Source organism: Cnephaeus nilssonii, assembly GCF_951640355.1.
Source record: "Cnephaeus nilssonii genome assembly, chromosome: X".
NCBI classification, from domain to species: domain Eukaryota; kingdom Metazoa; phylum Chordata; class Mammalia; order Chiroptera; family Vespertilionidae; genus Cnephaeus; species Cnephaeus nilssonii.
This window is the reverse complement of record NC_137071.1, coordinates 103,959,252-103,985,497: the sequence shown is the minus strand read 5'-3', so window position 1 is coordinate 103,985,497 and position 26,246 is coordinate 103,959,252. Positions and strand designations below refer to the sequence as shown.

Here is a 26,246-nt window from a genome sequence, read left to right as displayed (position 1 = left end):
AAAAGTGAAGAAATATAATAATGTGAATGACTGAACACTATTTTATCTGAATTGTGACATATTTCTATATATGGGGGGGTTGTAGTATAGGCAGGACCTACCTTCTTAAATAATAAAAAGCAAGTAAGTTACCTAAGAAAGCTCTAGAAAGACTACTGAAGAGCAATTAGATTTCACTTTCTGGATATTATTATGAAAAAATGCCCCTAGCCAGTTTGGCTCAGTAGATAGAGCATTGGCCTGCAGACTGAAGGGTTCGATTCTGGTAAAGGGCATATGCCTGGGTTGCTGGCTCAATCCCCAGTAGGGGGCATGCAGGAGGCAGCTGATCAATGATTCTCTATCATCATTGCTGTTTCTATCTCTCTCTCCCTCTCTCCCTTCCTCTCTGAAATCAATAAAAATACTTTTTTTTAAAGGAAAAATAAAAATATAAGCAGTTAGCAGTATGCAATGAGTTAAGGGCAATTTTATCCAGAATCGAAGTGGCCAGATAGCTTCCTGCAATCCTGTGATTATTATTTCTTGAACACATCTCTAAGGCATTTAGACTTAGGTCTGCTTAAAGAGTTTAGGGCTAAAAAAAGGAAGTTAACACATGGGCTCTCTTATTGTATTCTGCCATGGTGATTCTTAAGAGTAGCAGGAAGGACCATGTACTATGTTACATGGGCTAGAATTAGAAGACAGAGGGTTCATAGTTAAGGTGAAACAGTTGTCTTAGCTTTGAATTCTATTCCTTTTTTATTTTTTTTTTCTGTTGTTGTTTTTTTCTGCCTTGCTGTAATATAAATACAACTTCATTTCAAAATATCTAATCACAGATTTTTCCCAGTTCTGTTCTAGTCTTATTTTTGACATATACATACAATAACAGTTTCTGTTAACCAACTAAAACCACAATTATTTTCAGTAGAATGCCAAGAAAGTACAAGAGTCACATTCAAAAAGGCTTGTAAAAGATTCACTTACCACTGGATTTAATTTCTCGTACATAATTACTAGGAAACCAGCCTGTTCTCCCATTTAATGTGCCTTCCCACCAGCCTCCTTCTTCAACTCTAGTGACGTAAATGATGTCCCCTTTACAGACTGACAGTTCATCTTCATTAGTCTGCTTAAAGTTGAATCTTGCCTTTACTATCAACTGGTGACTTCCATTTTCAGTCATCTCCTAAAGAAACAAAAGCCACACCAGATGAAGCACCCATCTAAATGAGGCAGGGGCAGAAATTATATGAACTTAGGCAAATTGAGTAGGATGACCTAGGATAAAACCCAGAGCCATCTCAGTCTTGTGTTTTTAACTTAGGAGTGGGCCTAACATGGATAGGCCTCAGTGGGAATTAATAAACCCCTCAAAATTGTATGCAAACTTTTGTATTTGTGAGACTGTGTATTTTGGAGGGAGTCATAGCTTTCATTTCCCTCTTCTCCTATCAATTATCTAGATACTTATTTTAAATGATCCAGGAAACAAAGGAGAGTGGTACAGTACTCCATCCTGCCTCTACCCAACACATAGACCTATCTTATGTAATTATATGACCAAGATTAGGTACTAACCTACTTTAATAACATGTGCCTCCCACATCCCAATTACTAAGAATATCTTAAATTGGCTGAGACTTAGTCGTAGGCATAGATTAAATACCCCATAGTTACTTAAGTCAGTAGTTCTTAATCTATCACAAGCCCCTTTGAGAAACTGATGAGCACAATTGAACTTTTCCCAAAACACATATTCCCCTAAGTTCACACACAGAAAATTTTGCACACAGTTTGAGAGGGTCCAAGGAATATAGAACCATAGTATTCATGAGCTTCTCAAAGGGATCTGTGACCTCAAAAGGTTAAGTGCTTTGCAAGTAATTAAAGTGTTTTGGAAGTAATAGCTCTTGATAGCTTAAAGCAAGGGGATGGCTTTGACAAGAAATAATGTCTCAAAAGAGCAGAAGATGGGGTGTTCCTTCCTAAACAAAAGCTCCTGTTAAGGCTAAATGCAAAGATAACTGGGCTATCCCAATATAGGAGCTCATTATAGGCCCAATTTAAATACAAAGAGAAAAATAAAAAGACAATAGCAAGTAATATTGATTACCTACTATGTGCCAGGCACTATTTAGTTCTCCTAATAAACTGAAGGATGGGAAAAATAACAGCAAACTGCTATCAGGAAGTAGTCATAATGACATATATACATAGTATTCTCAGTTAAACAGCTTGCTCAATTTTAGGAAGGGATAGAATTTGGGAGCTTCAATCTCGATTTTCTGACTCTGTGCCCCACATACCTTTGATTTGTCCCAGGGGCCAGCCTGAATTTGTGCTAGGTTTAAAATTAGTTTTCTCCAGACGCCCCAAACAAACAGGATGGCTATCTTACTACATATGGAAATTCAACCGAGTTATCAATCAAATTTGATGGATTTTAAAACAGGAGGGGGGAATTGGGAACAATACTTACCACTGCCTTTGACTGCCTTTGCAGCCTTGGAGCTGTGCTAGAAACTGCTCCCTGTGGGTTTGTCTGAGAACTATTAGCAGCACTAAGAGAAGAGGAACGTCCACATGGTCTTTCTGATAGCTGATCTGTGAAAAGAGGAAAAGGCATGGTAAAGGGAACCACTCGTGTCAGAAAAACATCTACAACATAACATTATCTTTCATGGAACACTATCAAAGGCAATCTGGCTATAATTCTAACTGTCATCATTATGAATGTGCCAAGTGTGTTTCATCCCCCCTCCCTTTTTGGTGGCCAACTTCTTTTTCTTAACCTTACTGGCCATTGCTCTCCAGTAGAATGAAAAACAGCTACAGAGCCACATTTTCTCTTAACCCATTTCCCTACAGCTCTTCCCTCCTGAGCCAATTGCAACAGTATGCCCTGTTAGCCCAGGCAGAACTATATTGGTTACCAAACAGCTGTTTGTGGCTCTTATTACTTTGAAATATTTCAAATTTCTATCTTTGTTTTCTGGCCTATAACTGAGTGGTTCTTTTCTTCCTCACATATAACAATATGTGTGGCATATACAATGAAAAATCTCCTTTTGCCTGGTGGGGGGAGGGGAGAACAAGAATGAGTGAGTGTGTCTGGGAAAGATGCAATCTTAACACTAGAATAATTTTTTTAAAAATCAAACTCAAGAGTCTTCCCTTCCTTGAGACCTTATGAAATTTGATCCCACCAGCGCTGAGCTAGATGTTTTCAGTATGTTGATAGTGTACTAAAGAGAGGAGCTGGCTTCTTGACAAATTCAAATGAAGGTTCTTTTCCTCTCCATTTATTTTTAAAAGATATAAACTGCAAAAGTATAAAGCCCAAACATTCCCTAGGTGACAAGCTTAGTATCCAAGTAGTTTTCTTGATACTGTGGGTTTTAACTTTCACCTCCTTGCATTTCATAAATATCTTTGGTGAGGGAAGAGACTATAAAACTTGCTAGGAGTGTTTGGCAAAGGAACATATAATTTTCATGGCATATGTTAGAATTATACGGTTCTCCCTGCCCAGAACTAGAGAGTTGTCATGTGTGTTAAATATAGTTACTTGAATTAGCTGTACTTTCTGCTCTATGCCTTGCAATAAGCACAAAAGTATTTTTTCCAAATAGCAAAAGAACAACTTTGGAGAAGTATTTTTACATTTATTGCTATTATATACAGCTCTTTTGACTAAAACTATAATTACTTGATAGCTTCCTAGATACTCCATCCTATTTGGCACTTGATTATATTGTCTGCTCTTCTTCTCTAATTGTTTCACGTGGGTAAGTTGAATCTCCCTAAATAGATGGTAATTTTCTCAAAGGCAGGGACCATATCTTACACTTACTTTGTAGTATCTGGCAGTGCGGGGCACACACTCTGTTGACTCTCCAATAGTTGGAGCACCAGGACTTGGTGTTTGGGCATAAGAGCTCTGGAGTCAGTCAGATGTGGGTTTGAATCCCACCTCTGCCACATACTTTCTAGATGGGCAAGTGTGTGGGCCTGACTTTCCTTATCTGTAATATGGGCCTAATAATAATACCTACTTGCAGGGTTGTTTCAAAGATTGAATGAGACTACTTAAGGCTTGTAGGACAGCCTAGATCCATGATAAAGGCTCAAAGCACTTTATGATTATTACTGCCCATTTGAAGGTAAGATACTATATCATATAAGGTGTGAAATTATACTCTAAGGCAGTGATTTTCAACCAGTGTACTGCAAGAATTTTTAAGACATGCAATACCTGACTAGTTAGTCAGGGGTACTGACATCCTTTCCCTTAGATTGTCAAATAAAAACTGATAACAGCCAACACAATAGTCATCCAGTGTGAATGCTCTGTCTTGAACCATAAATATATAGGTCATATAATAAAGTTATATCTTATTGGTCATGTTGCATAATAAGGTTGCATCTGATTGGTTAATTCTTGGTACCAGAAATCCTTATATACAAATATATGCACCTGATTTTTTTAAAGTCACTTTGAAGCAAAAAGGGTATGTAATTACTTTTTTTTTTTGTAAATCAATAAAAATTATACCTATTTTTGTCAGATCAGCAAAAATATAATAGATTTTTGGTGTGCCACAGAATTTTAGTAGTTAGTTTATATGTATCATGAGATGAAAAAGATTGAAAGTTGCTGCTCTAAGGTAATCATCATTTTCTTCACAATTAGTAGGATTTATATTTAATGCCTCTAATGTGGTGGATATTAATATCTAAATAAAAGATACTCTTTTCACTCACTATGAATCTGAGGTTTCATTTCCAGTGCAAGATTCCTAAGGGGTTCCTTTACATGGACAAAGACATACACAAAACAATGAGAAAAATGTCTCTAGTGGAGAGAAGGAAGTAACAGCTATAGTCTTGTAAACTTTATGAAAAGGGGAACTTGTCTTTTTCTTTTTATTTTTGGTCTTGTTACACTCAGTTGCCTATTCAATAGCTTTGAATGAAATAGTTTCTTGATTCTTATCATTATATTAAGGGCATTAGAATGACATCTGTGATAGGTATGTTTAAATTCTAAACCATCATGGACCTGGAGAGCATTATGATAAGTGAAATAAGCCAGTCAGAGAAAGACAAGTACCATATGATTTCACTCATGTGTGGAATGTAATGGATAAAATGAACTAACAAGCAATATAGAGACAGACTCAGATAGAAATTAGGTTGACAGCTGTTGGGGTGGGGGAGTGGAGGGATTGAACAAAAAATTAAAAAAGAAAAGGAACTCATAGACAAACAGCAGTGTGGTGATTGTTGGGGGAGGGAGAGGGGAAGAGCTGGAGGATGCACTATGGGGATAAATGCTGATGGAAGGAGACTTGACTTTGGTTTGTGAACACACAATACAGCAAAAGACAATGGGTTGTGGAATTGTGCACCTGAAACCTGTATAACTTTTTTAACCAGTGTCACTCCAATAAAAAATAAATCCTAAAACCATAAAAAATTAAAGCATTTGACACCCATTTAAGTTTATTTGGTGGAAGGGGAGAACTTTGCACCAATCAAACAATCCTGGCCATAGTTAGCTTCTTGGGTAATCAGAAACATGTGGATCCAAACATGTCAACCAGAACTCATAAATCACAAACCCTACTTACCTTCTGTTGCTTTGTTAACAGCTAAAAGAGTGCTCAGAACCTTGGAGAAATTGACTCCTGAATAAAGGTCATCAGGATCAAATACCTATGAGAAAGGAAATTGAAACTATAAGACACCGTAAGTATTCAACTCAACAAACCCAACTATCTAAAGACCATTTCCTTTAGCTCTAAGAAGAAAAAAAAAGTAAAACCCAAGACCCAAACCTCTGTATACCTTTTGGAGAAACGAAAGCAGCAGCTGAGTCGCCTAATGACATTTGGCAGGCCATCAGTGAGTTAGAGCAAAGCAGTAATGGGAAATGAGAGCCCAGATGAGAACACAGGGCCTACCAGGAAATGCACAGAGCATACTCAGGACCACTCTTGTAATCTGAACATATCAATACTCTTAGCCCAGTTACAGGAAACTTGTATGCATGGGTTACAGTTAATGCCCATCACCTACATAATGTCCATAAAAGTAGACAAAAAAGGGGATGGAGCCTTTTTGACACTTTTTCATTTGTAGAGTTTATTCATTATACTCAGTAGGGGCACTATCAGGTGTGTTTTACTCTCTGCTCTCTGTCCTCCCCACTGCCACCCACTGGATCCCAAAGCCTGTGATCCCAAATCCACATTGCCCAAACGTTGCACCCAGATATGCATTTTTCTTCCAGCCCCTGTTTCTGATTTCTGCTGCTTAACCTTGACCCTCTCAGCTCCTCTTCATGAATTTGAACCTCTGCCTGCCTGAACTTATAGATTCTTCCTGGCCTTAAGTGACTTTCCTGGATATGACTTCTGGCCTTTCTGATACTACTCAACTGTCAGCAACAAAACATTAAATAAATAGAATATTTCACTTTGCCATTCTCAACTATAATTCTGATATTAAACTGTTCCTAGTGAAGATACCAGTCAGTTGTTGTTTTAAAGAAAATTTACTAATTTTAAAATGTATTCAATGTATTAAAATGTATCGAAATTTCTTTTAGTCTCACATATGTGTATTTGAAACTAGAAGTAGTCTCAAGTACAGGCACAACCTATTAATCTGCCAGTCAATGATCTAGATATGTACATCTGTAAGTAACCAGATGCCCACTTTCTGGATGGAAATGCACCTACTAAAAACATTTTGTTCCAAGATGTCTGAGTTTACATCCCTCTTCCCCCCCACATACAAATGTGGTGATGAGAATAGAATGTACCTTTTCATGTGGGACATGATTGAACCTAACATTTTGAAGGATCTGTCTTCCCATTAGGTAGAGCCATTTGTTCCATTTCTAATCTGCCTGTTTTCTGGGAGCCATATCTAGACAAAATTTTCTAACCCTAACCCTAACCCTATCTTCTCTGTGTACATATTATTGAAGATCTAAAATCATCTATAGAATAAAAATATATGGAATATTTTTTTTCAAGTAAAGGGACATTCATGTAGATAATATATGCAAATATGAGTTTATAGCAGTCTGCCTACTCTGGAATTCACAGCTCAACTATTCATTTAATCAATATTTGGTGTTCAAACTTAAAATGATTAAAGAACCCTTTCACATCAAAAATGAGACATTAATCCATAGCCGATTTTGCTCAGTGGATAGAGCGTCAGCCTGCGGACTGAAGGGTCCCAGATTCAATTCTGGTCAAGGGCATATGCCTGGATTGTGGGCTTGATCCCCAGTAGGGGGAGTGCAGGAGGCAGCCAATCAATGATTCTCTCTCATTATTGATGTTTCTATCTCTCTCTCCCTCTCCCTTCCTCTCTGAAATCAATAAAAATATATTTAAGAAAAAAATGAGGCATAATATACTTTTAGTAAAGGGCCAATGCCAATATTACTATGATATTACAATCCAAATATATTTCTGAGTGCTACTATGTATTTCAAAGTTTTCCAGGAATAAATGGATAGGCATTCTGTTTTAGTTTGTCAAAGCTTGGGTGAAGAAGTTCCAGTAGATGCTGGTAAGAGTATCTAGTATCCCAAGGAATTCTAGACTTATTGACTCTCCCCTAATATAATGACATGTATGTCAAAATAGTAACAAAGCAAAGCAAAAAAAAAGTCATTTGTTTTTAGCTCATAATTCCTCATAAGAATGTGAATACGTGTGTATATATGGATACATTTGTTGGGTAGGTTGGGTGGACATGGGTAGAGTCTAAAATAATAAGTAAATATTTGAAAAATAAGGCATGAAAGCAAATGGTCTGATAAAAACCTTCTTCCCGCCCTAGCTGGTTTGGCTCAGTGGATAGAGTGCTGGCCTGCGGACTGAAGGGTCCCGGGTTTGATTCCGGTCAAGAGCACATTCCTGGATTGCGGGCTCAATCCCCAGTAGGGGGTGTGCAGGAGGCAGCCGATCAGTGATTCTCTCTCATTGATGTTTCTATCTCTGTCTCCCTTCTTCTCTGAAATCAATAAAAATATATATATTTTAAAAACCTTCCCTTTTTTATGTTGCTCCTTATCTAGGTTAATTGACTGCCCATATGTGGCAACACTGGCATTATTCACTTGTACTGGTACTTGACTAAATGGGGAAAAAAATAAACTGATGAAAAAATAAAGCATGCATCAACAAAAGTCATTGTGTCTGCTTGAGGGAAGTTGCCTGGACTATGTACAGTTTCCTTTTTAGAAAACTAGAGTTTACCCACAGACACTGTTCTTCTCACTGCAAGCCTATTCTGTAGCACTAGGAACTACACAGAAGAAGTTGGAAGAGGTCTCTAGGGACTAGTAGAGAAGGCAATGCCTAAGGGCTATGATTCCAGAGCAGTTGGAAGATTATATATAACCACGAACACTCCCCACTGTACCATACCCGTCCAAGCCTCAAATTGAATGCTATTGAAAATTCCACCCCAGATCTTTCTTCATTGCACTTGAGATTGGCCCCCTGCTAAAATGGGAATATTATTTGGAGGGAACACAACAACTTAATTATCAGTCTTTTGTACCTTACTGGAAATGTGGAGCATAAGACCAAGTTTAGAGATGATGCTGTGGAGAAAAGCTAAGGGCACTGCTGCCCAACTGGGGAAAAGCTAAGCTCACCGCTGCCCAACCGGGAAAAAGCAAGGGAGAACCCCACAATGTGGAGAGGAGTGTAAGGAGAACACGGAAAAGTAGATTATAGTACAGGCCCTTTGCCTAGGACTAAGCCCAATCATTTATATATATAAAATGGAAAACCAATCCCTTTTCCAAACTATAAAGCACTCTGGGACTTGTTAAAAGGTAATGCAGCCCTGGCCAGCTGGCTCTGTTGATTGGGGCATCATCCCATGCACTGAAGGGTTATGGGTTCCATTCTCAGTCAGAGCACATACCCAGGTTGCAGGTTTGATCACCAGTTAGGGCACAGTGAGAGACAACTGATCAATGTTTCTCTCTCCCTCTCTCCCTCTCCCTTCTACTCTCTTTCTAAAGTCAACAAAACTGTATCCTCAGGTGAGGATTTAAAAAAAGGTTTCTAGCCCTAGCTGGTTTGGCTAAGTGGATAGAACATTGGCCTGTGGACTGAAGGGTTCAGGTTTGATTTCAGTCAAGGGCACATGCCCGGGGTGTGGGCCTGATCCCAGCAGGGGGCATGCAGGAGGCAGCCGATCAATGAATTTCCCTCATTATTGATGTTTCTCTTTCTCTCTCCCTCTCCCTTCCTCTCTAATATCAATAAAAATATTTTAAAAATAAAAAAGGTTTCCAATAAAAAAGGTAATGCATATTTGCATATTTATGCTGCATGTGATGATACTCTTCTTCTGGTATACTGTGTAAACTTTGATAGCATGTTTAGTATGATATGAAACTAACTTTCTCTATACTTATTTTGGTCCAGAAATTAGGTGGTTAGTTCCAGTTGGATCTGTGAAGGTCAAATGAACAGCAAGATTCTCTCTTTCATTTACCATGACTATAATGCAGACAAGAAAGAAATGACTGCTTCTTAGACTATCGCTAGATGGTCTCAAGATCCCACTCCTGCAATGGGATGAGGCAAAGCTCAAGTATAACAGCAGCAACAACAAAAACATTTACTCTACTCTGGGTAAGCAATAGGAGAGACAGGGATTAAACTTCATTGAAGATTTTTTTAAAGTATTTATATATAGCCTGTCTAAGGTCCAATCCTACATCAGCAGCTCAAATCAGACAAAGCATTTAATTTTTCAGTATTTCCCCACATTTTTCCATTTTGAACATCTACAATGACAGCAAAACCTATTTTCTATCCACTAAACAGCAGGTGTTAATTCTGAACTGTTGGGGATCTGCCAGTATAAACTGCACAGAAGTTAATATTTTTATGCTTTATAAATAGATCCTTTTTAAGTAGTTTTCACTTCCAACACGTATGCTGTTTTACATTTTTCCTGAACTGACAAACACAAGGAAACACATGAGGAAAAAATTCCACAACCCCTTGTTCCATTCCCTTACTAATCTTATAGCTACAATTTACTGATTTACTGAGCACTTGCTATGTGCTGACACCATGTTTGATGAGGATGGATGGATGGATAGATAGATAGATAGATAGATAGATAGATAGATAGATAGATACTCATCATTGCACTTGATTCTCCCAGTAAGCCTGTATTGTAGGTACAATTATTTCCCCCATTTTATAAATGAGTAAATTGAGATTCAGAGTACTTAAGTCACAAAGCAAGAAAGTGATGGAATCAATAAATATACACTAGAAAGGGTTGTGAAGGACGTTTTAGTCCTGCATGCATACTTATGTTTTCATGAGCTATTTTAAAAAATGAAAAAGAAATCCATGGGTTTGTACATACAAAAAAATCCTTTGCTGCATCTGTATTATCTGCAGTAAGTTTGTTACAACCTCTAACATGACTAATTCAATAAACCATGGCAAAGAGAAAATATCCCATATGACAAGACTTTTTTCCACAGTGGTCTTCCCTAATTCCTGTGCAATACTTTTCATTTCAAGGTGGTCCTGACCCAGCAGCTACCTTTTGCCAGAAGTGGGGAAGGGATGCACTGAGCTACTCTTATTTGTTCATTGGGTTCCACCTTGTAAGCCACCATCCATATTTGTGAGGTGTTGTTAGGGTGGGGGTCCAGCCCATGGTTATAGGACCAAGCTAAACCATTCCTTGGCATCATGCTCTAACCACCTAAGTTAACAGTCATAGCCCTAGCCACACCTATGCTAAGAGAAGCCATACTGTATACTGGTTCAGAACTGGGTAATGTCTTTAATGTCATGAGGCTTCAGTCCCACTCAATCGACTTCCATTTAAAGTTAATTTAGGGTTTGAAGTGATCACAATAGGCTCCATCACTCAATTGTTAAATCCAATCAACCGAAAAGGAAGGGATTCTGTGGAACCACATGGGCATAGCTTATGTTTCAGGCCAATTAAAAAAATTCCAAATATTTTAGGAGCATTCCATCTCTCACTTGTTCTTATTGTTCTTGCTGAATAAAATCTTAAATTAACTTAGCCCATCTTGAATCACATTTTCTAATTCTCACAACTGAACAAGCTGCTTCTGTTAACCCCTGAACTTTGGAGGAAATGTCATTACATAGTGCAACAGAGCAAGAAAATCTGAGCTGCTTAGTCATATTTCACTGGGTGGTACTGCTCTTGGCTCTGTGAATGCAACCTGGGATGCTTCCACATAGCCCCTATGAAAAGTAGTCACAAAGTCAGCAACAAATAATGCTCTAAGCTCAGAAATTAGATTCAACTAGGCACTGATATTCCACTTACTAGAATGCAGTGGATGGCATTTGTACCTGCCTGGTTTTAAATAATAACTGTTCCTATTTGATGTGGAGCTAAGTTAAGAGAGCAAACCCTGCTTTCTACTCCTCTCTTATTTCCTTCCTTTCTCTCCATTTCAGCAGTTTAGGAAACAAGATCTGACTTGTGCATGTGGTTGCAAAAACATCGATGAACTGAAGATAGCACTGGTGCAAGGGTCAGAAGACCTTGACTCCAATCTGAGATTTGTCACTGCTGAGTAGTTGTGAGGACTTAGGAAAGCAACGTCAGTTTTTTTGTGGCTCTGTTTCCCATGTGGAGAGTGAGAGATGTGCTGGACCATCATCTAAATAAGAACTCTGAAAGGCAGCATCTTGGCTCTGTGCCCAAGGTCCAGAATCTGATCTTCAGTTCTCAAGACTCTTGAGGATGGACTCACACCATCCAAGTTCATAAAAGGTCAATGCATAAACAAAAATGCCAATTTGTTAATTTTTACTTTAAAATGAAGCATTATGAATATTAAACATTCCCATTTTATGACCAGATCACTCTCTCCCAATAGAGAATTCTATGTGGAAAGCCAAATTAGAATTAAAAATTTGTTGGATAATATAGAATCAAAGCAAAGGGAGTCTGGGGTAGCACAGCCTACCATAATTGTTGTTTGTTTATAAGTTTACTTTTTTTAAATGTAATTTTAAAATGACCTAATTATAAATCCTGGCTCAATCTTGCTGGTACTGCCTGGTGGGACTTGGGCTGTTATTGTAGGCAGGTTTAACCATCTATGTTCTTTTGTCTCTGTGGCTTTATATATAATCACTACATAATTATCATGGGCTTCTAGATTACTTGGACCTCATAGAATCCAGAACAAGGCAGTTCAGCTCCATAGAGTTCCTATGACAGGAACAAAGATCCAAGGGTAATCCCTCACTGCTCACTCCTCATTGCAAAGTCACCAAATCCACTTCCTCAGCATCACTAACATCAATATTTCACACACTTTTACTTCCATCCTTCCTTGCTACAGTCCTTTAGGAGAAAAACATTTTCTCCACAACAGAGATTCATCTTTAGTTGAATATTAAGTGTTCAGGAAAGAGGAGAATGAATGAGGAATGATACAGGCATCTTGGTGGGGACAGTCACAGGATTAAGGAGAAAGAGAGAGAACAACTGGCTTTGGATAATCTGACCAAAAAGAGAATAGACTTAAAGGAAAGGGAAAGATAAAACCTCTCCTATCAATAATGCTTGCCAAGCCAACGATAAGAAGTGGGAGGCCTAGACCCTGCTTCCTGTCAGCCAGCCAGCCAATATGGCCTGCCCACGCCCCCTCCTCCTGTGCTCCTGTCACTAGAGCCTTTGCAGGAGCCATACTGGCTGCCAGTTTTGAGTGATGCTCCAGCTGCTAGAGCATCTGTGTGCCAGACCTGGGGATGTCCTCCTCAAGCCCCTTACCCCACCACCCCTTCAAAAAAAGGGACTTATTTTCTAGTGTTCCAAATTGGAATGCAGAAAACATTTTCCCAAAGACATAGCATCACACCTGCTACTTAGTCTCTGAGAGTTCTAAAGTCAGCCACATTAGTTATTAAGCAGGCTGTTGTGAGCCAGCCAGAACACACAATCATTGTGTAGAACCTAGTTTTTATCGAAAAATGTTTTCTGTGTTCCCAACAATAACTTACAAATGATCTTTTGGAAAATAATCCATTTTTACATTGAATAATGCCTGAATGTGTGGTCCCAAATCAATGTCCACATCCTTCATAGTTTTTCCTTGTCCTGTCACATAAAGGATGAACAAATACCATAGACATTCCAAATGCTATTTATTTTAGAACTCCTTGTGATGAGAGAACCAAATAATACATATGAAGACTATGAGAATATCCTCATAAATTATAATAGTTGACAGCCCCTGCATATGTAACAGTCCAGGCAGTTAAGGGGGAGACTCAGCTGTGAAGAAGGCTCCTGCAGCCCGTGCTTTCCTAAGAACCTGTTATAATTTATGGTAAGAGCCTGAAAGTCTAGCAGAAGCAACTGCTTCACTGTGACATCCGCATACAGGAGAGACTGGTGTTAAATGAACTCCACACAAAATTAAGGCAGGAGGAGAGCAATGAAATAAAGAAACCCGCCCTAGCCATTCTGGCTCAGTGGATAGAGCATCGGCCTAAGGACTGAAGGGTCCTGGGCTCGATTCTGGTCAAGGGCACATACCTGGGTTGCAGGCTCGAACCCCAGTGTGGGTCATGCAGGAGGCAGCCAATCAATTATTCTCTCTCATCATTGATGTTTCTATCTCTCTCTCCCTCTTCCTTCCTCTCTGAAATCAATAAAAATATTTTTTTAAAAAAAGAAAGAAAAAAAGGAACCCCTCCCAGTTGCTTTAAGGCTTAAAGTTTAAGCAGAAGCTTCTCTGGCAGTTTCATCTGCAGTCTTCCCTAAGTCCTCCATTGACTTACCGTCACATATTTTTCTTCTGAAGAGTTACACTCTTACAGTCTGTACAAAAGCTGCACTTTTAAGCCCTCAATCATCCACCACTGTAATATTCTCTATTTATTCTGTAGGTGTTAAGATTAGCCCTGGATTTACTATTATAAGGTAGACTCTTTGAAGTCCAAATTGCTCCCATAGCCCTGGCCCAATATTCAACACTAGAGGCCCGTTGCATGATATTCATGCAAGAATAGGCCTTCCTTCCCCTGGCTTCACTCCCAGCCACCCGGGAGCCGGCAAGTCCCTGCTCCCCTGCTGTCCGGGAGCCAGCAAGTCCTCGCTTCTGTCCGGAGAACCGCTCCTGTAGCTCCCTCCACTGCACCCTCTCCCCCTCATAGCAGGCGTCCTGCCCCTCCCGGCGGCTCCACACCTGCATATGCAAATTAACCCACCATTTTTGTTGGGTTGGTTTGCATATTCACTCTGATTGGCTGTGGGCGTGGTGGAGGTATGGTCAATTTACATGTTTGTCTATTATTAGGTAAGATAGATGAGGCATTTGATAAATAACCATTCATTGGTTGATCAACAGGATGTACTGTCAGAGAAAATTAAATTGTGCCCAGAATATAAGCCCCATAAATCCAGTTTTCAAAAAACTTCTTTACCTTTGTATCCTCAGTGTCTAGAAGAATGCCTGTCACATAATAGTTGCTCATAAACTATTTAATGGATTAATGAATCTTTAGATGCTCTCACCAATACATGATTAATCATAGTTAAAGAAAAAGTATTGCTGAAACTACAGTAAAGTAAAAAAGAATTATCTTTCCTTCTGTGACAACATGGATGGGCCTTGAGGGTATTGAGCTAAGTAAAATATAAGTCAAACACAGAAAGATGAATACCACAAGATTTCACTTATATGTGGAATCTACAACACAAAACAAACAAAAACAAAACCCAGATTAATATATACACAGAACAGATTGGTGAATGCCAGAGAGGAAAGGGGTTAGGGTGGTGAAATGAGTGATTAAATCATAAGATCTTAGGGATTAATAAGTACATACTTTCAGTTATAAAATAATTAAGTCATGGGGAGGTAATGTACGGAATGGGGAATATAGTCAATAATATTGTATTAACTTTGTGAGGTGACATATGGTAACTGGACATTGTGGTGACCACTTTGCAATCTATAGAAGTGCCAAATCACTATGTTGCACAGTTGAAATTAATATAATATTGCATATCAATTATACCTAAATAGATAAATTGAAAGACATATATGTATATATTATTAAGGATGAAAAATTTCCATGAAAGTTTCCAGGAAAGGTATTATCTAAAATAACATACACTTGTACTCATCAGCAAAATTAAGCCCTGTGACCATGAGGTGACCAAAGGTGCTTCAAACTCCATGCTTATGTATTTCACAAAGTTGTGTGCGAGTATGGGCAAAGTCTGCAATTGCTGGCCTGTCCCAGACTCCTTTAAATCTCACAAAGCACCATGACCTAAGCATTATAGAGAAGAAGAGCTGGAAAGAATTGTGGGGTTTATTGCTTTGCTGGAGTAGGCTACATATATTTTTTTTTTCAGAGAGGAAGGGAGAGGGGGAGAGAGATAGAAATATCAATGATGATTATAGAGAATCATTGATTGGCTGCCTCCTGAACCCCCAACACTGGGAATCAAGCCCACAACCCGGGCATATGCCCTAACTGGGAATTGAACCATGACCTGGTTCATAGGTTGATGCTCAACCACTGAGCCATGCTGGCTGGGCAGGCTATATTTTTTGTACTGTTTTACTGTAAGATAGCTTAAATGACAAACACTCTAAGTCATACTCACCTGTTTATACTATGCTCTAAAACAAGCTCCAAGGTGCAGCCAGAGCAGAATGGGACAGGAAAATATGGCAAATTAACTCATTAGAGGCAAGAAAGGTGTAGCAGGCAATTTGAAAGAGACTATAAATCACATGCACAAAGTCCCTCTTATACTAGCTAATCCAGGTAGGAAAGATGTTGTGCCAAAGTAGCTACCATTTTCTTTATTGGAGATTACCTTCAATAATACATCTGGCAATGACTTTTGGCACTCCTTGCTTATATGTGAGTCATTTTTTTCAAAACTATGTCATTTTCAGAATTGCCCATCAATGCCTAACAGACATTAGTTAATTAATTAATTAATTAGTTAATTAATTTTCCTCCATCTGATCACAAACAAGATTTGTGCCTAGGAAACAATCCAAACACAGTAAGGTGGGTATTTGAGAGTTCAGATGCCAGTGACATCAGGAATAGAGCTTTTAGTTAATATCCATGTCTCTCAGCCTAATAGAACCAAGCCTATAACTACTTACAAATTCAAGTCCACACTCTTCAGGCTAGCATCTGTATTTCTTCTCAACTTGGTCCAACCCTTAGCAAGCCCATCATTTCTCACCATCATCTTCTTGTTTGCTCCACAATCCTTCACTTTCTTCCCTGTGCCTCTCTGTGATATGAAAAAGTTCCCTCAACTATTTGAATCCTAGATGTCCTTCAGAGTCCATCCTACATCACTCCTTTCCATGGGGTTTTCCCCAAACACTACACCTCAGTACACAGGGGGCTTCTCTTCTTCTGAACTCTGCATTATGCTCTATACTATGGAGCCACTAACTTCCCCTTAGAGTGGGAAGCAATGGTTTAACATGTCTTCAAAGAATGCTATACATTGTTACATTCTACTATTTCCCATGTACATCTGCTTCTTTCCACAATGTCAGGCACAGCACTTACCATATAGATGGTGAATAAGTATTTGCCATCAGTCTTTCCTTTCAACCTAAAATTTAAAAAGATATTTCTTCCAACAGAAATACCTGTCCTTTTGGCATGCCTTTCCCAGAAGGGAAGACAGGAAAAGGCTCTTTTTTTCTGGTAGACCTTGATAAATCAGAGCTCATATATATTCCATCACTTGGTAAAATAGATTCTTCCTTTTGAAGAATATGATTGACAGAAGTTAAGAATACTGTCAAAGCACCTCACCAAAAGGAAGCAAAGTTACTGCCTGGTAGAATCACAGTCACAGAGTCCTAATGTGCAAATCTCACACTTTGAAAACCCAATGAAATTGAGAGACTTTTGGTAAGATAAGAAATAACAAGTGACCTGAGGACTAGATAATAGAGTGGGAAGCAATGGTTTAACAGTTTGTGCACCTGAAGGTGATTTTTTAAATCCCAAATCAAGATTTCTCAATTTGAAACACATTCTCAAACACCAGCATGTCTTCAAAGAATGCAAACTGGTTATACTACAGTACAAATGCTTATTGACACATTCACAACATACATTTCCCAAAAGTAGTGGTTAATTTTCTATTTTAGCAAAATACTACATTCTATTGATAGTGCACATTAATTATACCTAAATAAGTTTCTTGATTTACATACATTTCTCAGCAATCATTGGTAAATATCCCCAGTTTGCTGGAGACCTAGCCAAGAACAGACAAATTACAAGACAGAATGTTCCTTAGCATACAGGCCTGCTTCACAGACTGGGCTCTTCATAAAAGATATTAAGAGCTTGACACCTTAATGACAGCTCTTAAAATAATGTCCATGCTTCCAAGGGGTAGGGAAGCCTGTATGTCATTGTCTCCGGTGAAACAAGTCCTTAATAACTCACTGCTTTGCAAACAGCTGCATTACGTCTCATTTTAATTTAATTCCTTCTTTTCCCTATTGCCCTATTCAATCCCTCAACTGACATGTCTGATCTCTGTAATAATATTCAAGTCCCAAGAAAGTATAAAACTGGGATTTTACTCTATTTGTCTAAGAAGAACTTAATTAGGAAGGTAAATCTTCTGCCAGAAGTCAAATAGAAATGATGTGTGAGTGTATGCTATTTTAGATGATCCACATTTCGGAATCCACACAGCCCTGTATGTGGTAGGGTCCAATGTGCCAGGGTATGACAAAGCCTAGAGCTAATCAGACAGATGTCTGGTGTCATGAGTTTTTTTCCCCCAGATGACAGCAGAGGAAGTGGCACTGTCAGTGTTGAAATCCAGATATAGAGCAGCTTCTGGACTGAGTGGACATATATCTTCTCTAAAAAGTTGGTAAGCAAAGGCCCTAAAACTGGAGAGTGTCCCTCACACTTCTTCATTTGCAATTCAAAGGCCAGACCTTGCACATCCTTTTGGTGTTCACTCCAATGTCATCACCAATCGTTTTGCATACCTTATGCTGTGCTGGCAACTCTTTACCTCTTTGACAGATCCTTGTGGGGAGGGGGGGGAACTCAGTAATAACAAATGACCAAATTAGAATGGGGAATGTGGCTGGAGTAGGGAATAGCTTGCCAAGATTGTATGATTTTAATAAGAGTTATATTGTGCTCCATTGCCCCCAGAAACAGCCTGGATTAGAATCAACATGAAGGCCTGAGGGAGGGTGGGAATGGGGTGGAGGGGATCAATGGGGGTAAAAGGGGGAACGTCTGTAATACTTTCAACAATAAAGTTATTGCCCTGGCCGGTTTGGCTCAGTGGATAGAACATTGGCCTGCAGACTGAAGGGTCCCGGGTTCAATTCCAGTCAAGGGCACATACCCAGGTTGCAGGCTCAATCCCCAGCAGAGGGCATGCAGGAGACAGCCAATCAATGATTCTCTCTCATCATTCATGTTTCTATGTTTCTCTCCCTCTCCCTTACTCTCTGAAAGTAAACAATAAAAATAATTTTTTTAAATTAGAGAGTTAGATTTAAAACAAGATAACTTTTACATCTTCTGTCAGAAAGATTCCTTGATCAAATGTTCTAACAAAATACATTATTTTTGGTATTATCAGTATACATTCAATCTATTCAGAAACAACCTGTTTCATTTTCAAGTGTTATATACTATGTTTTTTTTTTGTATAGAGGCAATTGATTTTTATTCTCCCCCCCCCCGCCCCAACTATGCCCAATTCAATAGGTTTATTACTTTTTTCCAAGGGTAAGGGGGAATGTTTTTGTCAGTCATCATCAAAAAAACAACAACAAAAACAATTTGTTGAATTGTTTAAAATAACATGCATCTTGCTCTGGGGTGTATTTTCAAATTTCAAGCTATTGTGACTAGAAAATAAACATGTTTGCTTTAAAAGACAAAAATCAAACCACTCTATCCAGGTAAACATGAGAAACTGAAAATACTCAGTTTTCACATTCTTCTAGTTTATTCATAGACTAAGAACAAGTGGAAAGCTTTCCTGATTTTTCAATTCCAAGAGGAATCTATTAAATTGTTTATATTATTAGCACAAAATGGTAGCTAAAGAAGTTACTGTGGTTAACAACTGAATAATTCATAGTCTCTGAAGAATTCAGTTGCTTTGTCTTCTCTAGTTCCTCTTTCGAACTGGATCCCCAAACGTATTTCTAGTCCTGAGTTGTTATAAAGAAAATAATATACAAATTGTTTTCAGCAGTTAAAAATTGGCAATGCTCAGCATTGACAACAGCAGCAAGACAAACATCTGGAGACTTAGCATGAACTTTTATAACCAATTCATAAAACACTTAAGACTACATGCTTATTGTCAGAAATTATAGTTAAAAATTCCAATCTCTGTTCCATGGATATCACTGGGCTACAATATCACTGAAATTTAAACTGTGTTTACATAGTCTTCCAAATACAAGATATAAACAAATTAAATATGACATATAAATAATTTCAAACACATTTCAACATCCTCTCATTTAAATTCAAATTATTTTCTATTATGTGAAGCACTAAGAATTTCAAATCCAGAAAAAAAACACTTCCATTTGTGAGTGAAAGATGTTAATAATGTTGTAAAGAATAATTTCTGCTGTTAACATGAGAACAGAGCCTGCCATCACTATTCATCTAAAATTCCCCAAAACAATCAACTTTGTTTTGTCTTCAGAAGAGGGGTATTAAGTATTAGAAAATATGTGGGGGCGTTTTTAGCTTCAACTTTATTTTTTAAGAATGTTTTTCCAAAGAGAAGCGGTTTCTACCAAATAAAGCATGGAACTAAGAAATAATATGGTTGGATTTATTTTCCTGTTTCATCTCTGTCTAAATTCTCAATGTAACTAGTGTAAAACCTCAGAACTCTTGGAGAAGCCATCTCTCCACAAAGTCCACAATTTACCCTTTCCTGTATTTAAATTTTCTTTAATGTTAAGATTTCAAAAGGAAATCTTTCTATAAAGCATGACTCACTTTTTAAACGGAGCTTGCATAACATAACTGTACTGAGTGAACTTTTTTTCATAATGCAATGTTATCATTTGTGAACACCAGTCTACTGAAATATATTAAAATTCCAATTAATAACTAGCTTTACCCAGTGCCAGGCACTGTGCTAAGTGCTTTACTTGCATTCTCTCATTTAATATTAAGAGGTAGCATATACCTAATAAGCATATAACTAACAATAAAGTAGCATATACCTAATATAATATACCACTACCACCAAGGAAGTTAGAATACACCTAATATTAAAAAAGAATATATATATATATATATATATATATATATATATATATATATATATATATAAAATAGAGAAATATGCTAATTAACTAGGACGCCATAATGGGTCGACCAGACAGGAGGAGGTTGCGTGCACAGCGTGGGGGGGGGGGGCCTCCACGCACTTGCGCTGGGGGAGGGCCTGATCAGCAGCGGCTGTGGCTACTTCAAGGGCCAAAGAAGGAGGCAGGGCCATACCAGCGGCAGGGCCTGGGGAGCGAGGCAGGGCCAGACCAGCAACTCAAGAGTGGGTGGTGCCGCACGATTTCAAATTGCGTGCTGGGCTCCTAGCATACCTAATAATTGGCTAGCCCAGGTCAGTTCAAATCCAAAGCTCAAGCTCTTAGCCAATGCAGTACTATACTACTTCCCAAGAACAAAGTTTCCTTGACAGGAATCAAACCCAGAACAAGACAGGGAGAGTCACAAATTCTAGCCACTAGATCAACCACACATGTATTGGGTTGCCTGACCCTACACCAAAAGGTCCCAAATGGTTATATGTTTGGGTTTCTGCTTTTTATAGTTTTTTGTCTCTTTTCTTGATGTGCTGTTTATTTCACTTCTTCCATATTATATTTAGATATATACTCTTTCTGCCATTGCCAACTCATCTAATCTATAGGATCCTCTCTTCTCCCTTTATCACAAGTTTCTATTCACATCTGTTTTCCACTTTACAAAGTGTTTCCACATAACTTATCTCGTCTAATCTAATTTGCTATTTCTAATCAGTTTTGGGATGAGCAATGAGAGTACCCATAATAACATGCTTAGATAAATAAAAGTAATTTAGACTCTGAGCGAGGGTCTACGGCAGTCTCCTAGGAATAAAGTGGATAAGTCCTAGTGCAAAGGTGTGGCATCTCTTTGGCAGCCCAAACCTTCTCTGACCATTCAGTCATACTATGAATCACTCATTTAATGAACATTTACTGAGCACCTGCTATATGCCATGTTCTAATACTGAGTTCTGGGATTATAAGCATGATCAAGCTCTGGTTCCTGCCTTTGAGAAGTTCCAAGACTGGTAAAGAGACAAATGTGTCCACAGATTACCATAGTGAGAGTGGGCAGACAGAATAAAAGTACCTTGGCACAATGGAATATGAGAAAATGAACAACAGCTGCCCAATCCCACAGAGATTTTTCTAGAAGATCTGAGGCTGAGAAGAAAGCTGGTATCTCTTTATTGTTCTCAGCTAGGTGGCAGACACTAGAGGTTGCTATATTGCTGAACTCTATATTAGCCATCAAAATGGTTCTCAACTCTGGCTGCACATTAAAATCACTTGGGGAGCTTTAAAAAATTAAATAAATAACAAGACCTGGTCACTGGAAAATTGTTGGGCAGTACCTACTCAAGCTAAACTTGTACACACCCTATGACCCAGCAGTTCATTCCTATGTATAAATTACAACAGAAATGTGCACCAGAAGACATGCACAAGGATATTCACAGTAGCTTCATTCATAGCAACCAAAAACTGGAAACAACCTAGATGTCCATCAATAAGTGAATGCAGACACAAAATATGGTACATCCACATGATGGAATATTACTAGCAATTAAAAAAAAAACTCTACTACCTGCAAAAGCATAGCTGACTTGTAAAATGCTACCTTGAGTGAAAGATAACATACAAACAAGTACATACAGTATGATTCCACTCATATAAAATATCAAAACAGAAAAAAAGAATTGAGTGTCTTAGAAGTCAGGACAGTGGTGTCTGTTGGTGAGGGATAGTGACTTAAAAGGGGCACAAGGGTAGCTTCTGGGTGCTAAAAATGTTGTTCCCTAAATGGTGTGCTGGTTATTATATGGATATGTTCAATTTGTAAAGATTCATAAGACTATACTAGTATACTTAGGATTTGTACAATTTCCTGAATTCATGTTATATTTAATATAAAGTTCACTTAAACATTAAAATAAAAAGTAATACCAAGGCCTAGCCCTCAGTGAAGACCAATTCACACAGAAGTTCAATGGGAGGGAGCCCTCCCCAACATTTGCATTTTTTTAAAGATTTTTTTAAATTGGTTTTTAGAGAGAGGAAGAGAAAGAGACAGAGAGAAAGACATCCATGTGAGAGCAAAACATGGATCAACTGCCTCCCACATGCCCCCCCACCACCACCTGGGATAGAGCCCATAACCTGCGCATGTGCCCTGACCAACAACTGAACCAGCAATCTTTTGGTGCATGGGACTATGTCCAACTAACTGAGCCACACTGGCCAGGGCAACATTTGTATTTTTAATATATATATAGATATGGATATATACATATATATAATTTTTTATTGATTTCAGAGAGGAAGGGAGAGGGACAGAGAGATAGAAAAATCAATGATGAGAGAATCCTTGATCGGCTGCCTCCTGCAACGCCCCCCTAGCCCCCCACTGAGGATCAAGCCCAAAACGTGGGCATGTGCTCTGACCGGGAATCGAACCATGGCCTCCTGGTTCATAGGTCAATGCTCAACCACTGAACCACACCAGACATGCTCTAGTTATAGCCATATCTGAAAACCAAGGGGCTAGGTGTTCCTGTATTTATCATCAGTTCCTTTTGAGAGACAGCCTGACACATGGCAAACAGAATGATTTCTGGAGTAAGGTGTATATCAGTGATTACATTTTGGCACTGTGAGACTGGCAGTTGAGACATTTGTCTAGATCATCCACAAACCAGCACTGTGTAATGGGCACAATGCCACCTGCCTCTTGGGATTGTTGTGAGGATTAAATAGAATAACATAAATCATCCAGCACAGTACCTAAAACAGTAGGTAGAGAAATGCTGGGTACTCAACTCCTTTTCTTCTTTCATATCTAAGTTCCCTATGGACAGTGATGAGCAGATTGCTTTAAATGAACAAAACTCATACTCTCCAATTTCTCCTCCTGAATGAGTTTCTTTGTAAAGACTGGAGTAATATTATAGTTGAACTAGTGATGTCAGACAAATATCAGACATTTTTGGGGCCCTAGTGACTCACTCTATTCAGCACCTGTTATCCCTGAAGATGAATGGAGAGGAGGCCATCCGTGGGAAATGCAAACCACAGACCCTCCTTTCGAAAGCTTCGCTCCTGTACTCTCTCCTAAGAACAGTGCTAGCCTTATGCAAAGACAAGGCCAAGATGTGAGTTGGCACAAAGAATAGAAAAAAAATTGGTAGCTCAGAAGATATACCATCCATAAAACATGTGCCAAATGAAATACTTTTGTATAAAATGTCATGTTTTAGTAAAAACAAACAAACACAACCTTGAGCTGAAAGCAGGAGATCCAGGTCAGAATTTTGATACTACCACTGGTAAGCTGCCTGACTTTGGTGAACTAAACTTTTGTTTCTCTGTCAAATGAAAGCAATGCCATCTTTCCCGAATCCTTTACAAATGCCCAGTAAGTTGCAGATAAATAGACGGCATTCCAAAAAAATTAAGCAGCAAAGAAATGCAAGATGAGAATACTAGCTAGAAATTTACTTTGTTCCAAACTCCAACCAGCACCACCCCTCAAGATTGAGAACTCTCTGATATTAACTGCTTCAAGCACACCTGGAGGAGACTACAATAGCCTGAATCTCGTTTATGTAAGAAGGGACTGAAGCATCGCCAGGCAGGTAGCAAAATATTTCCCTTAAGAGAAATCCCTGGAAATGCCTCAGCTGAAGTACAAGAGCAGGCCCAGGCCTTACATTTTGGAGAGAAGTGCTTTCAGTCACGGAACACCAGAACTGTTGCTGGAGCAAATGATGTCATTGAAGCTCCTCTTACCGTGGTCAATGTCAAAATTAAGATAGGAAGTTCAAGGACAAATTGTGGGATTGCCAAGAAAATATAAGTTAGAAAAGCAGTTGCTTTAAATTTTTTAAGTACTTTACAAAACATCAACTGAAATTTATCCTATTCTACAATTTGTTTATGTAAAGCTTTTATTGACAAAAATATACACAGTTGCATAGAAAAATATATTCCTTTACTCTATTTTTATTCCCACTACACATTAAGAAAAGAAAAAAGTAATGTGAGTTACCTCTATATCCAAAACCAGTAGCAAACCAAAAATACAAATATAAGATTTTTTAAGACACAGAGATAAACTTAAGGGCTCTCCACTCTAGAGATAAGAAACGAATAGCTCAAATACCTGTTGGGTTTTTTAATGACTAGAAAATAACTACAGACAGGTTGGAACGTCTTGTAGAGTATAGGTCTTTCCCCATCCACAAACCTTTCCTGCGACAGACCTGTATACTCATCGCCGAAAATATCCCCAAATGTACGGATGCTGGGGATGGAAAGGGGAGGCATCCAATTCGTATTTTCAAAAAAAAACAACAACAACAACAACAAAAAAAAACAGTACTGTGGACTCCTTGCCCTGGTTGGGGGTTGTAGGGAAGGAATCTGGTCTGATGCAAACCTTGCGGCCAGAGCCGGACAACTCGCCCCTAAGTTTGGCGCGTCCTCGCTCAGCGCCCTCAGCGCCCTCAGCCCCCGCCCTCCCTCCGGGCACCCCGGATCTCAGTTCACTGGGAGGCCTTGGCAGAGAAGGAACCCCGAGACTGGGGCTGGGAGCCAAGGCAGTGGAAGGGCAGCTCCCCTCTAAGGGCAGTCCTTGGGCACCACCCTGAACCCTCGCGCTCTCCCTTTCCCCTAACCCGCTGCCCCCCAGGCAGGTCACCTGGCTCGGCCACTGACCGCTTGTCCTCCGGCTGCTCGCTGACTCCAGCCGTGCCGCCGCCGCCTCCTGGAAGCGGCTTGTCCTCCGGAGTCACCCGGCCGGCTAGCGGGCGGGCTAACCTGTGCCAAGGCTGCGGGAACCGTTCAGCCCAGCCAGAGCTGGGACCCTGCCCTAAGCGCAGCCGCCACCAGGGCGAAACTGGAGAGCTGGGCTCGGCTCCCCCGGGCGGGGAGGGGCGGCTGCAACTTTGCTCTTAGACGCCGGCGAGGAGGGGGCGCCAGTCTCCAAACTCTGTGCCACGCCCGTAACCTCTCGGTCCAGGAATTTTTTTTTTATCCCTTTATGTTTTTTAACCTAAAGGGAAGCCAGATTCTTGCCCTCAAGTTCTTGCTTCCAGAATGGTGCCCCTCGGTGGGCTGAGGACCAAGGGGCCGAATGCGAGGAAGGGGGTGGCGGGAGATGAGCCCGGCTGGGTGCGCTGGCGGTGAGCGGGCCAGGGCGCTCGGGGCGGCGGCGGCGGCTGGCCTGGATCGGCTGCCTGGGAACCTGCCTTTGCGGCTCTTCAGGACCCTGCTCAGCTATCCACGCTGGCCCCCTCCTGCCTGGGAGGGAGGGAGGCCTCGAGAGGCCGGGCTAGCGGCGGGGAAGCAGTGACCCGGACCTGGATCACCCAAGTAGGAACTGGAAGTGACTGTGGCGGACGGCAGAGCAGCAGCAGCAGCTGCGGCAGCTGCTGAAGCTCTGGTGTAGCGGCAACTGCTACACTGCGCATGCTGCTGCCTCCAGCTTCAACCCCGAGTTCAGGGCTGTGGGCGCCTGGCCTGCGGGGGGCCAGTGCCAGAACCTCAGGCAGGAATCCTGGCCTCACAGACTAGCCTGTTCTAGTGGCCCATGTCCTCCTCCACCCCCGGACTCCACTCAGAACCCCATGTCCTATGGTGAGCAGCGGAGACACCCAAGCAAGGAAGCATTCTCCAAGGGCCCTCCAAATGCCTCTCTTCCCTGATGTAACCTTGATGCCCTTCCTGGGATCTCTGATAACAGGCCCCAAATCAAAAGTCTCTTTGAGGGAGAATAAAAAGGTTCATGATAGATGGAAAATATTTACAACATTATTGAAGTTCAATTTTTAAAGAAATACAATGCATT

At 39.8% G+C, this 26,246-nt stretch overlaps 1 protein-coding gene across 4 annotated transcripts in view; it reads right to left on the bottom strand.

The window, feature by feature from the left end:
* Positions 1-26,246, bottom strand: part of ARHGEF6 (Rac/Cdc42 guanine nucleotide exchange factor 6) — a 135,463-nt gene that overhangs the window by 92,121 nt on the left and 17,096 nt on the right. For 2 of the 4 annotated variants that reach the window (XM_079765285.1, XM_079765286.1), the window contains exons 3-5: positions 5,622-5,706; positions 2,468-2,592; positions 973-1,174 (exon numbers count right to left, since the gene is read on the bottom strand). In XM_079765285.1, coding sequence (XP_079621411.1) covers positions 973-1,174; positions 2,468-2,592; positions 5,622-5,706 — 412 coding nt within the window. Of the gene's footprint in view, positions 1-972; positions 1,175-2,467; positions 2,593-5,621; positions 5,707-25,097; positions 25,702-26,246 lie in introns of those variants that run through there. The other 2 variants (XM_079765287.1, XM_079765288.1) reach the window with 2 other exon arrangements.